The 12,672-nt window shown below is 41.9% G+C and overlaps 1 protein-coding gene and 2 long non-coding RNA genes across 8 annotated transcripts in view; 1 reads left to right on the plus strand and 2 right to left on the minus strand.

Annotated features, from left to right (window-relative positions):
• BMPR2 (bone morphogenetic protein receptor type 2) overlaps positions 1-6,216 on the plus strand; it is an 83,501-nt gene extending 77,285 nt beyond the window's left edge. For all 5 annotated transcript variants that reach the window (XM_081205709.1, XM_081205706.1, XM_081205708.1 and 2 more), the window contains exons 13-14: positions 159-1,438; positions 4,105-6,216. In XM_081205709.1, the coding sequence (XP_081061835.1) occupies positions 159-1,438; positions 4,105-4,355 (1,531 nt within the window). In that variant the 3' untranslated portion in view covers positions 4,356-6,216. The remainder of the gene's footprint in view (positions 1-158; positions 1,439-4,104) is intronic.
• LOC308582102 overlaps positions 1-12,672 on the minus strand; it is a 45,520-nt gene that overhangs the window by 14,617 nt on the left and 18,231 nt on the right. The gene's annotated exons all lie outside the window — the stretch shown is intronic.
• LOC308581837 lies at positions 4,326-10,393 on the minus strand. Its single transcript, XR_014005319.1, has 2 exons — positions 7,848-10,393; positions 4,326-7,487 (listed from the first exon to the last, which is right to left on the minus strand). It is a non-coding gene; the product is annotated as an uncharacterized lncRNA (long non-coding RNA).

The raw sequence follows: 12,672 nt of genomic DNA on the forward strand, positions 1-12,672 counted from the left end.
ATGACATAACAGCACTGCCCCCTCCCCCACAGCAAAATTCTCATGATAGTTCTGCTTGCTGCAGAAACTATTTTGCATTTTTAGATCCTTTATGTTAGAAGAATTTATCTTCTACATGCTCTTAATCCTACTGTCTTCTTTGTGTGTTTTTTTAAAAGAAATCTATCACACCATAGGCGTGTGCCAAAGATCAGACCATATCAAGATTACTCTTCGTCATCTTACATTGAGGACTCCATTCACCATCCTGACAGCATCGTGAAGAATATTTCGTCTGAGCTTTCATCGTCCAGCACACCACTGACAATTGGGGAGAAGAACAGAAACTCTATTAACTACGAGCGACAGCAAGCACAAGCTCGCATTCCTAGTCCTGAAACTAGCGTCACAAGCTTGTCGACCAACACTACCACCACCAACACTGCAGGCCTCACTCCGAGCACTGGCATGACCACCATATCCGAGATGCCTTACTCAGGTGAAACAAACCTTGGTGCTACAAATGGCATGCAGCCACTTGGGCCAACGCCTGTTTGTTTGCAACTAACAGAGGAGGACTTGGAGACCAACAAGCTGGACCCAAAGGAAGTGGATAAGAATTTGAAGGAGAGTTCTGATGAGAATCTGATGGAGCATTCCCTTAAGCAGTTCAGTGGGCCCGATCCGCTCAGCAGCACCAGCTCCAGCTTGCTGTACCCACTGATAAAACTGGCAGTGGAAGCAACAGGGCAACAGGACTTCACGCACGTTGCAAATGGCCAGGCGTGTCTAATTCCAGATGTTCAGCCTGCTCAGGTCTACCCTCTTCCTAAGCAGCAGAACCTCCCAAAGAGGCCTACTAGCCTACCTATAAACACCAAAAACTCAACAAAGGAGCCTCGGCTGAAGTTTGGAGGGAAGCACAAATCAAACTTGAAGCAGGTAGAAACTGGAGTTGCCAAGATGAACACTATCAATTCTGCAGAACCTCACGTGGTCACAGTTACCACAAATGACGTGGCAGGAAGGAGCCATACAATAGCCTCACATGCTGTACCAACCCAGTATGTGAATGGTACAGTGCCATGTGGCCAAGCATCCAGCTCAGGGGTCCATCGGGCCCAGGAAATGCTGCAGAACCAGTTCAGCGGAGAGGACAGCCGTCTGAATATCAACTCGAGCCCTGATGAGCACGAGCCCTTGTTGAGAAGGGAGCAGCAAGTGAGCCATGATGAGGGCATTCTCGATCGTCTGGTTGATAGGAGAGACCGCTCGCTGGATAATGGTAGAACAAACGCCAACAACAACAACAGTAACCCATGTCCAGGACAAGACGTTTCTGTCCTCCGTAGCCAGAGCACAGCACCAAATTCTGGACAAGCCCACACTAGAAGAGCACAGAGACCCAACTCGCTGGATCTATCAGCCACAAATGTTTTGGACGGCTGTAGTATGCAGTGTGAGTTTTTGTGGGGTTTATCAATGGATAATTGCAAAAATATTACAGAATTAAACTTCTTGATTTGGGTCACAACCTACAAACCAAATTCTGCTCTCCCAACCTAGGAAGATTTAATCCCCAATGCTGTGGTTTTGCTTGTACAGTGGTACCTCTGCTTACGTATCCCTCTGGTTATGAAAACTTTGGGATGTGTAAGCAGCAAACCTGGAAGTATTTTTCCAGGTTTTTGGCGCATGCGCAGAAGCGCTCTATTGCCACGCATGCATGCGCAGAAGCGCTGTCTCCGGTTGCGAAAACCTCAGGATCCAGCCGGACCTCCAAAATGGATACTGTCCGCAACCAGAGGTACCACTGTACCAATTAAATTATTTCTGTTCTTCCCAGTGAAGAATATCCCTTCAACCTTCTCTTTTTAGACTGTTACGTTTAAAACATAAATTGGGAGGGAGTTTAAAATATTATTTGTTTATGAGAAAACTGTAATACTGCCAGAGGGACTCAGCAATACTTCTTTTGTTGACCTGTCTTAGAAGTATGTGAGCCTTGGTTCTTCAGATAAATCGGTGACTTGCAACAGTAGACTCACCTTTTTAAAAAGTAACATGGTACTCTCCTTCAGCCAAAGCTTTCTAGTTGAATGAAACAAGGTTTGGCTAGAAGATTTGTTACACTATTTAGCATAACTTTCTGCAACTAGTATTGCATTCTAAAGTTATTTAGAATGTATTATATTCTAAATTATTTTAGAGTTATTGTAGTAGCCTATTATTGGGAATTAATTAATTCACATTTTAGAAAGCTTTCTTTTCTCAAGAGCTGTTCTCCATTGTTAAGTTGAAGATGCTCCATAATAAGTAAATGGAAGTTATGGATGTTGGTGCCACACATACATATAAATACAGTCATACCTTGGAAGTCAAAAAGAATCCGTTCCAGAAATCCGTTTGACTTCCAAAATGTATGGAACTCAAAGCACGGCTTCGGATTGGCTGCAGGAAGCTCCTGCAGCCAATCGGAAGCCCCGTCGGATGTTCGGCTTCCAAAAACAGTTTGCAAACTGGAACAGTCACTTCCGGGTTTGCAGTGTTCAGGAGCCAAAACATTCAAGAACTAAGCTGTTCAAAAACCAAGGTACGACTGTATTACTGCTTTGTTTAGTTGAATCCCACTATTGTAATTTGTTGTTATATATCTATGAAGTTGGAAGCTGAAAAGAACACTCAAGTACAATATGGTTCAATACTGTGAATATAACATTTATTCTTATTAAGGTAAGATACGATAGAATCGAGGCAGTAGAGCCTTCTTCCCATTACAAGACCAGTAGAATCCAGGTAGAGGTTGCATAGGCTTAATTCATCCTTTGTGCCAACTGTGTTTTACACTTAACCATATTTAATAACTCTAACCATGGCTTGAGCTCCAAACACAAGCCACAGTTTAAGGTACTTTGCTCTTTCTTTTTCTTGGCACAGCACACCAGTCTTTTAGGTCTGAAATTCTTAGGAGGCAGAGCAACGGCTGTAATTGGTTTGCCAAACCATGATTTTTAAATCCACTTCGAACATGGTTTCTAATTCTGGCTTGCCCCCGATTGATCATTTTCATTGCTAAGGGAAGTTTAAGACTTCAAATTAACACAAAGAAGCAGCAGTTCATTTTTAAATCTGCCATTTTAAATCTGATTCTTTATCAAGAAAGGATCCATAAGTATTAGGCTATGTAATCGATACACGCGCCACGCCCACGCCTGTTTGCCGCTTTGGGTGCCCTCCGCCGCTGTCTGCAGCTAAGCTTTCAGACACAAAAACAGGTCCAAGACAGCACATTAAGTCTCTAGTAAAATGTGGAATCCTTTAAAAAATGAAATCATGTACATAAAGTGACAGAAATGGCAATGATGTTGTTGTTGTTGTTTAGTCGTTTAGTCGTGTCCGACTCTTCGTGACCCCATGGACCAGAGCACGCCAGGCACTCCTGTCTTCCACTGCCTCCCGCAGTTTGGTCAAACTCATGCTGGTAGCTTCAAGAACACTGTCCAACCATCTCGTCCTCTGTCGTCCCCTTCTCCCTCTGCCCTCCATCTTTCCCAAAATCAGGGTCTTTTCCAGGGAGTCTTCTCTTCTCATGAGGTGGCCAAAGTATTGGAGCCTCAGCTTCAGGATCTGTCCTTCCAGTGAGCACTCAGGGCTGATTTCCTTAAGAGTGGATGGGTTTGATCTTCTTGCAGTCCAAGAAGATGCTTTGATGCATTGCTTTGATGCATTGATGCTTTTGAATTACGGTGTTGGAGACTCTTGAGTCTCCTCCAGCACCATAATTCAAAAGCATCAATTCTTCGGCAATCAGCCTTCTTTATGGTCCAGCTCTCACTTCCATACATCACTACTGGGAGAACCGTAGCTTTAACTATACGGACCTTTGTTGGCAAGGTGATGTCTATGCTTTTTAAGATGCTGTCTAGAGAAATGGCAATACTTATGACTAATACTACATACAGTAGACCTAGTTCCCAGGATTTACTCCGAAAAGGGAGTTACCAGGGCTGCTTTGTTGAAGTCTACCTATCCTGCCATCCATTGCGTTTGATAAGATTTCATATTTTCTTTTTCTGCCTCTTCTTTCCTCCTGTATGACACTATGTATATTCTGCTTATTTTTAGTGAGTGAGTCATCCCTAGATGGCAAACCCGGCTCAGGAGAAAAGATCAAGAAACGTGTGAAAACACCATATTCCCTTAAGCGGTGGCGCCCGTCAACATGGGTCATCTCTACAGAACCACTGGACTGTGAAGTCAACAACAATGGCAGTGATAGGGTAGTCAGCTCTAAGTCCAGCACAGCTGTTTTCCTTGTAGAAGGAGGTACTGCTACAACTATGGTGTCTAAGGATACAGGCGTGAACTGTCTGTGAATTGTTTAAAAGCTGACAAAAATGACATTTTTGCATTCTGTTAAACAAACATGCAGAAGACCTTTGGGGGGGGGGAGAGAGTTCCTTCTCCTGTCAGCACCCCTTTACTGAGGACTTGCTTTAAATAGATTTCAGCTATGCAGACAATTTTTAGCTTATGCTTCCATATTTTTAATTTTGTTCTTATTTTTTTGAAACATTTTTTGCACTTTTTATTTAGTATTGCAAAATTACATCTTGTCTGTTCCCGACCACAGAATTATATATATGTGTATCGAATGATGTGGTCTCAAAATATTTTTTTTAAAAAACAAAAACAAAAAAATGTATTGCTGATAATCATTTTGGACCGGGTTCTAAAGGTCACTAAACACACAAGCCACCTGGCTACAGTGGTGTTTGCTGTTCATGTTTTGAGTTCTGTGCACAAGCTCGTTTGTATGTTTCTGTGTGACAGAGTGTATTATCTTTTAAACGCCCTATTTTTTCACTTGTGTTCTGTTGAAATGTGCAATAGTCTGTAGTTCACAGTATGCTTTGTGTTTCCATCCCTGCTACACAGTTCCCCTTTTGGAATTAAAGGGTGGTAGGGGTTTTTAATCTAATGATTTGGCAGCCAATGAAATCCAACTGTGAACTCTGCAAAGCATAATCAGCTTAAAGCAGCTGCTTGTATCTATCTGTATGTGTGCTCCAAGGTCACAGTTAATGCATGATTTTCCCTGCCTTAAAAGGGCTTTTTAAAAAGGAAGGAGGGGAGAAAAGAACAAACTTCTGCTTTCTTTCATCCTTCGAAATTAGCAAATTGCAACTTTCTTCATAGTGGACAATGCAGCTTTGGAAAACTCTAAGCAAGAAAGTGCTGAACAAAATATAAGGAATCAAAGGGTCAGTTTGTACAATCAGTGGAGGTAGATACCTGCCCTAGTAAGCTTGATGCTTGATAAACATGCCTCACCATTGGCAGGTTTACAAAGTTTCAAAGCTCTATATGGGACAGATGATCTGTGGTATCTTTTTTCACCAAGCCATGATCCATGTGCAGATTATAACTCTGGTATGTGTAAACCGACCCCAAAGGTCTACCATTTTATTTTATCTCTTGTCGTATACAATTTGAAAGTTAAATATGCTTTGTATTTATGTACATTTTTCCTTAATGAATGCTTTTGGTGTATATTGAAAAGAACATTTTTGCCTAATCTTGGTAAGTTATCTTAAATTTTTTACTGTAGGTAGGTTGGTAAGACAGGTTTTTGATAGACAAGCTAAAACATGGACTCATTTGCATGATAGTCATGTGATGAGTTCCTACGCCTCTGTACTTTTACTGCCCAAATCTGATGGCCTAGTTCAGTGTTGCATCAGATTGCCTAGGTGTAACTGGCTGATATACAGTTCATTCCTTTACATGTCTACTTAAGGAGTACATCTCACTGAGTTCAGGTAAGTATATCTAGAATTGCAGCCTTTGAATATTGTTAAAATACCCATTTCCTTCCAGAAATGTCCTGCTTACGCATTAATTGCCCCTTTAGTACCTATCATCACAACATATCAAGGTTTTTTTCTAAGGAAAACATTTTAGAATATTTTAGAATACATGTAACTACATATTTGTGCATGACTATTAAAATATCTGGCCCCATTAAAGCACCATTTTGAAAGTCAATAAGGATATCTCCCTAGACAGAAATGAGTAAATATTTGCTTACTGGCCCTTGTCACAGCATGAAGCCCTGTTGTCTCAGTTGTTGTTCAGACTTATGTAACCTTAACAAGATATATATTTACAATCACTAAATAGCATCTAGTATGATATCTGGTTCTAAATAAAAGCTGGAGTTCTGATTTATCATAATCCAAGACTTACACAACTGGTTTTTTGGGGGGGCGCCACATAGCACAATCTCTACAGCACATTGTCCCCATGCTAGTTTCTGACGAACTGCTTCATTCTGTTTTTCAGACCTTTAAAAAATTGTTTATTTCCTCAGTTCAGTTCTTACCAACTTTCTTCCACTTTAAAGTCCTGAACTCTGCACTCTTTTCGAAATACGGTAGAACCTCGACTTACGAAAGTGGCAAACCTGGAAGTATTTTCCCGGGTTTCGGCGCATGCGCAGAGGCGCTTTATCGCACTGCATGCATGCGCAGAATAGGCACCTCCGGTTATGGAAACCTCAGGATCCGACCGGGGCTCTGGAACGGATCCCGTCCACAACTGGAGGTACCACTGTAGTTACATCCAGCTACTGAAGACTAAACCAACTTTTTCCACTGTATGATGTTTGATTAGATTAGACCAATGTTTGAAATTAAATGAAATCCTGGTCTAGAATATCTGAATGCTAAGTAAGTTATGATATCATTTAGAACCTATCATGGACTTGGTTAATATTTAAAGTTTTCCATCAAATAAGATCACTGCTTTCATCCTGTGATAACCACATTGAAAGCCCTCTAATCAATTTCCCCCCGTTCATAGCTCAGTTTTCATCATTTACTCCCACTATGTTAAGTGATTATTTTACAACAATCTACTCTAGGCTAAGAAGATTTGTGGCCTTTTGCCTCCTTCCTGGGGCATAGCATGCCTACATCCAGGCTTTTTGAACTTTTGGCCTAAATTAATACAATGTGCTTTTACTGGAGTTATGGCCCTGCCATACTTTGTTTTAATTTCCTTTTAGCGTAAGCTTGAGATTAATATTTGCAGCTTTTAGTTTTCAAATCAGAAGTTGGACTTTGAACAGTGTTGAATCTTCCACTGAAAAAAATTAGGCAATCAATCTAATCATTGTTTTGGAGGCTTGTTTCATAGGGAGAAGCTTCACAGCCTTGAAGCTCAGGAGTCCCCAAGGCAAATTCTAAAATGAAGCTCTGTGGCATCAGCTAAAGAGCTGCGCAATTCCCATGTCAGCCCTTAGGAGACACATTTTGGGAACTTTAATTTTAAAAAGGCAAGGTTATCCGCAAGGAGCTCTCAAGGAACACACTAGAATAAGTAGCCTAGTTTTTGAAGAGGAAACTGAGCTGTGTGGATTGCTTAGTTAGTGCTAAAGAGCCAGCAATCCTGCTTTGAGTAAACCAGATTTCAGGTGATCTCCCCTTTTCAAGTATTGGAAGGACCTAAGTAAAGGTAAAGGAACCCCTGACCATTAGGTCCAGTCGTGGCCAACTCTGGGGTTGCGGTGCTCATCTCGCTTTATTGGCCGAGGGAGCCGGCGTACAGCTTCCGGGTCATGTGACTAAGCCGCTTCTGGCGAACCAGAGCAGCGCACGGAAACGCCGTTTACCTTCCCGCCGGAGCGGTACCTATTTATCTACTTGCACTTTGACGTGCTTTCAAACTGCTAGGTTGGCAGGAGCTGGAACAGAGCAACGGGAGCTCACCCCGTCGGGGGGATTCAAACCGCCAACCTTCCGATCAGCAAGTCCTAGGCTCTGTGGTTTAACCCACAGCGCCACCCACATCCCTATTGGAAGGACTTGGGGAGGGCTCATTTGGGCCGGGAATTTCCTTGGGCTGTGCAAGCATGCTGTAGTTCAGGGATAGTATATCTTCCACTCCAAAAGTTGGGCAGCTTCTCAGTGCATGTCCTCTTAGATCTTAACTGGGAGTTTACAACCACATTTTTAAAATGAACAGAAAGTGGAAAGAGGCTACTAAAAAATATTCAAGAGTGGAGTGTTTGTGCAAATGAAACTGTGTGAGTGATTTTTGGCTCCTTTTTATTTTAGACCTTTTTGCATGTCGAGACCTGTTGCCAACGATTGCATGGTTTGATTGTGATTTCACTAATGTCTCACATCTGCATAGTTGGATGTGCCAAGTCTGAATGCTCATGACAAAAAGATGGCATTCTCCATTCCCTGAAAATAGAGATTTGACCTTTGGATTATCTTTGCACAGTTACTGGAGGTGGGGTGTGTGTGTGTGTTCTCTTTCTTCAAATTATACTGATGGTAATATATCAGTAAATAGGAATTTAGGGAGAAAGAACCTCTATATGATATTTTGGAGTGAGAGTGTTTCATCAAAGGGTGCATTCTTTTGCCATGTTGTGAGAACAGTTTTCTAAAAAGGAATGCAGCAATGTTCTCAAAGTTCCATTAGTAAGCAAGTCAGAGACAATTTATTTTTCTAGTGTGGCAGTTGCATCTTTCCCCCCACAAGAAATATTTACTTGTACTGTAATTCAAGGTAAGGGAAATAATGCACAAGTTAAAAGAATTGCACTCTTGTAGTTGTGCTTAAGTTATACATATAAGCATAGGATTTAAAATAAATGGAAGATGAGAGAATCGGCTTTTTAATTCATGGAGGATCAGCATAGAAAGCTTGCTTTTTGTGTTAAGATATAACAAATGTCAGTTATTCATTCTGCCTTTCATTTGAATCTAGAGGTGATATTTCTTTTACTTGAGTGAACAATATCACAAGTTTCAAGGTCACATGCTAATTCTGCAGTACCCAGTGTTTCACAAAATGATTTTTAATCCTCTATGCCTATAAATTTGGGGGGAGGGGTGGAACTATAGATATGTATCTGAAAGAAAAAGCCTACCAGCAATTTATTTGTGGTGTAGTAGTTATCAAGTCTTTTTGCACCGCTGTATTGCTAAGGGCCGCTGACTTTCTTTTTGTCCATATGGCTACCCCTTATGTAATAAATAATTGTAACATGCTAATGAATTTAAAGTTTATAAAAGGCTATTCCATCAGTCTATATAATGAAGAATATTTTATGTGATTTGCTTTTTATCATATCATGTATGTCTTTCGATACCTTTTTTTCAGTAAACACATGCCTCAGATCTCTGTTGCAACTTTTTCCAGACACACCGTACGAAATATACTGATTGGAAATATTAAGCCTATAACCAATGACATAGCTGTACAAAAAGATGAAGAACTCCCTATAAGATGACAATGTGTCTGAGGGAGCAAGTTTTAGAGGAATCGTGATGGCTGGGTAAATGTTAAGCATCCCTTCCCTACTGAATCCTCTTCTCCTATCTGCAATTTTTTTAAGAAAAGAGGAACATGTCATAGGGCACTGGGATGACTGTCCCTTTCATCTCCAGTGCAGGCTAAGTACTGAAATTCAGATAATAAAATATCATAGGCATTAGCCATCAACTATATGTGACATTCATTCAACTGTACAGTGGTGCCCCGCAAGACGAATGCCTCGCAAGACGGAAAACCCGCTAGACGAAAGGGTTTTCCGTTTTTGAGCTGCTTTGCAAGACGATTTTCCCTATGGGCTTGCTTTGCAAGACGAAAACGTCTTGCGAGTGTTCCAATTTTTTTTCGCTCCCCCCCTTTTTCTAAGCCGCTAATAGCCTTTTAGCCGCTAATCCGCTAAGCCTTTAATAGCCGCTAAGCCTTTAATAGCCGCTAAACCGCTAATAGCGCTAATCCGCTAAGCCGCTAATTGGGTTGCTTCGCAAGACGAAAAAACCGCTAGACGAAGAGACTCGCGGAACGGATTAATTTCGTCTTGCAAGGCACCACTGTATTGCACTATGAATTCCAATGGCCTTGCTAACTGGGAAGACAACTGCATTTAGCAGTAACAAAATCTTGCCATTTGAGTGCTGGTAAAATACAACATCGCTGAAAGAGGTGTGCATATCTGAGGAAGACAGACTGGATCCTGTGCAGAAAAATGAGCAACAGCTGCACAGTTGCTGCTTTGAAAACTCAGCGCTCTGAGACGGTAGGATATCTGGAGTAAGCAAGCTCTTGTTTTCAACAGGGATACACAAGCACCCTAACATTCAACCTGAAAAATATGCTTTTGCCAGTGCCCTGCTCAAGCACTCACAAAAGTGTAAGCCTTTTTTTTTTGGTAAGTGTCCAGTTTGAGGACTTGCAAAAGGCTTGCTGGTCCTCACAGTGACCACTGCCTCCCATCTCACCAACCTGAATAATATATCTTGAGACTAGGGCAGGACGGTAGAAGAATGGAGGCAACGGGTGTCCTGGAGCCCCTCTCAGAGCCTTCTTCCCAGCAATCACTCATAGTATTAAGTCCCATCCCCAATGAAGAAAGATGCTCTGTTGAGACCTCTGGATCCTCTTTGCTATCTTTGACTCCCCCCACTGGCAGAGGAACAGGAGTGCAGGGGTGCCGCTCCTGGCGGCATGATCCCAGTGGGGTGCCATCGCAGCTCCCCCCCCCCCCCGCGCTGGGTGCCATGCCCCTGCAGGCAGCACGCCACACCCCCAGCACGCGTGCCATGCCCCGTGGGCCGTGCGTCATGCCCCCAGCACGTGTGCCACGCCCCTGTGGATGGCACGTCACACCCCCGGGGCGTGCGCCATGCCCCCAGGATCCGTGCCAGCCCCCGCCTGCTCTCCGCCACTGGCCCCCGTCTCTTTTTTAAAAAAAATACATTTTTATTAATTTTAACATACAAATTATAAAACGTACCACACAAATTATTACAAATACACTTTTTGGGGGGGACTTCCATCAGCACCTCCGATGATCTTCCGTCTTAACCTCTTTTTATGCATTACTTAATTTTATATTGTCTTTGCCTCTCTTAACTTATCATTCCCCCCCCCCTTTTCCATTTTTACAATATTTCCAACAATACTCCTCACAGAACTTCTTGCAAACCTACAAACGTCGTCTGATCATCACAAATACTTTTCATATAGTTCGTAAATTTACTCCAGTCTTCGGTAAATTTCTGGTCCTGCCGGTCTTGGATCCTTCCTGTTAATTTGTCTAATTCTCCCCCTGTCTCAAGGTAAGTAATTGGGACCTTGGGACAGGGGAAGGCAGAAGTGACAGTGGGCACTTGTCGGATCCAGATCAGCGAAGGAGCCCTGCTCACCTTGAACCATTTTCAAGAGTTTGAACAGATGCGCTGTCTTCTGTGACCCCCCGGCATGTGTTTACACCATGCTTAGCATGTAAGCTCAATTTTAAGTTCTTTCTGTCACTCTATACATTTTGCCAGCCACACAGATTTATGCAAAGCAGCCCACTTCCCTTTGTGTCCTGCTGTTCATTTTTAAAGAAAACCATTTGGTCCAAGTACGATTTTACACAGCTTTCCAATATTTCCTTCAGCACTTGGAAAGTTTAATTTAAAACACAACTAGTTCAAGTTAACCCTGCCCCAAAGGGAACTACTTCCAGTTCATCCTTTTACAAAACAAAACTTGTTCAATTAATTCATCGCTCAATGACCCACCCTTGCATCGTGGTGTTCACCTTCTGGTGTCGAATATATCGGTCTTTATGCCTCTGTCCTTTTATGTTTGTACATATTTTATGGGCTAATAGCCGTAAATAAATAAATAAATAATAATTCATCCAAATGAATACATAAAAAGTTCATCCTAAAATCAGCATTCAGAATGTCACACCCTGCTGTGCAGAGCTATAGGGTCTAAAAGGAAATAGGGGTACACAACTAATAAGATGTCTAAAAGACAGAATGTTAGCAAGTGAATCTTTTCAATTTGTGCCAGCCACACAGCTGTTAAAGGCATTGTTCATTTTGTTCCTCTACCTGTAATTCTCACTGCAAACTACCCTGTTGAAAAAGAGCAAATCTCTTCAGTAGGGAAGGTACAGGAAATGCCTTACATTCCTTCCTTTTGATTACATAACAACAGTGATTAAGTTACTGTCTAATCAGCCTCCATGGTTTGCTTTCTAACTTTCCTTATAGATGTCTGACTGACCAGGGGTGGGGGGGAATAGTCTGGGCCTCCTGCCAGGCTGAAGAGAAGGGAATGAAAGTGAAGATGAACTAGAAATTTACTTCCCCCAGCAGTTATGGGGACCACTTTCAAGTGTAGTCCAGAGATTTTTGAACTAGTTCAGTGATCTTTGTTCTACCAAACTAGTTCATTCCAAGCACTGATTTCCTTGTTCCTTAGAACTTAAACTTTGAGGATATAGTAGTTGGCACTGTTAACAGTATCAGTCTCATACTATTTGAGTAGTAACAGAGTACTTGCTTAAATGTTTTAAAGACAAAAATTAGATATGAGTCATGTGCTCTGCTGACATACACCCCACTGTTACACATGGGACCGCAGGAGAAGATACATATACAAAACTGTTTTATGAAATTCCTAAACTGGAACAAAAGAGCAACTAATCCTGAGGAACTTAAAAGACTAACAAATACATTCTGGCATGAACTTTCATAGCTGCAATATAAATTGGCGTTACGTGTCCTGTAAACTTGGTGGCCTTGTGTACGCATGTTCACATACAATGCTGAACCATGGTTCGTGGTACATGCACAAGCTAGAATGAGCCAAAGCAAAACCACC

Source organism: Podarcis bocagei (assembly GCF_964188305.1).
Source record: "Podarcis bocagei genome assembly, chromosome: 1".
In the NCBI taxonomy this organism is placed as follows: Eukaryota; Metazoa; Chordata; class Lepidosauria; order Squamata; family Lacertidae; genus Podarcis; species Podarcis bocagei.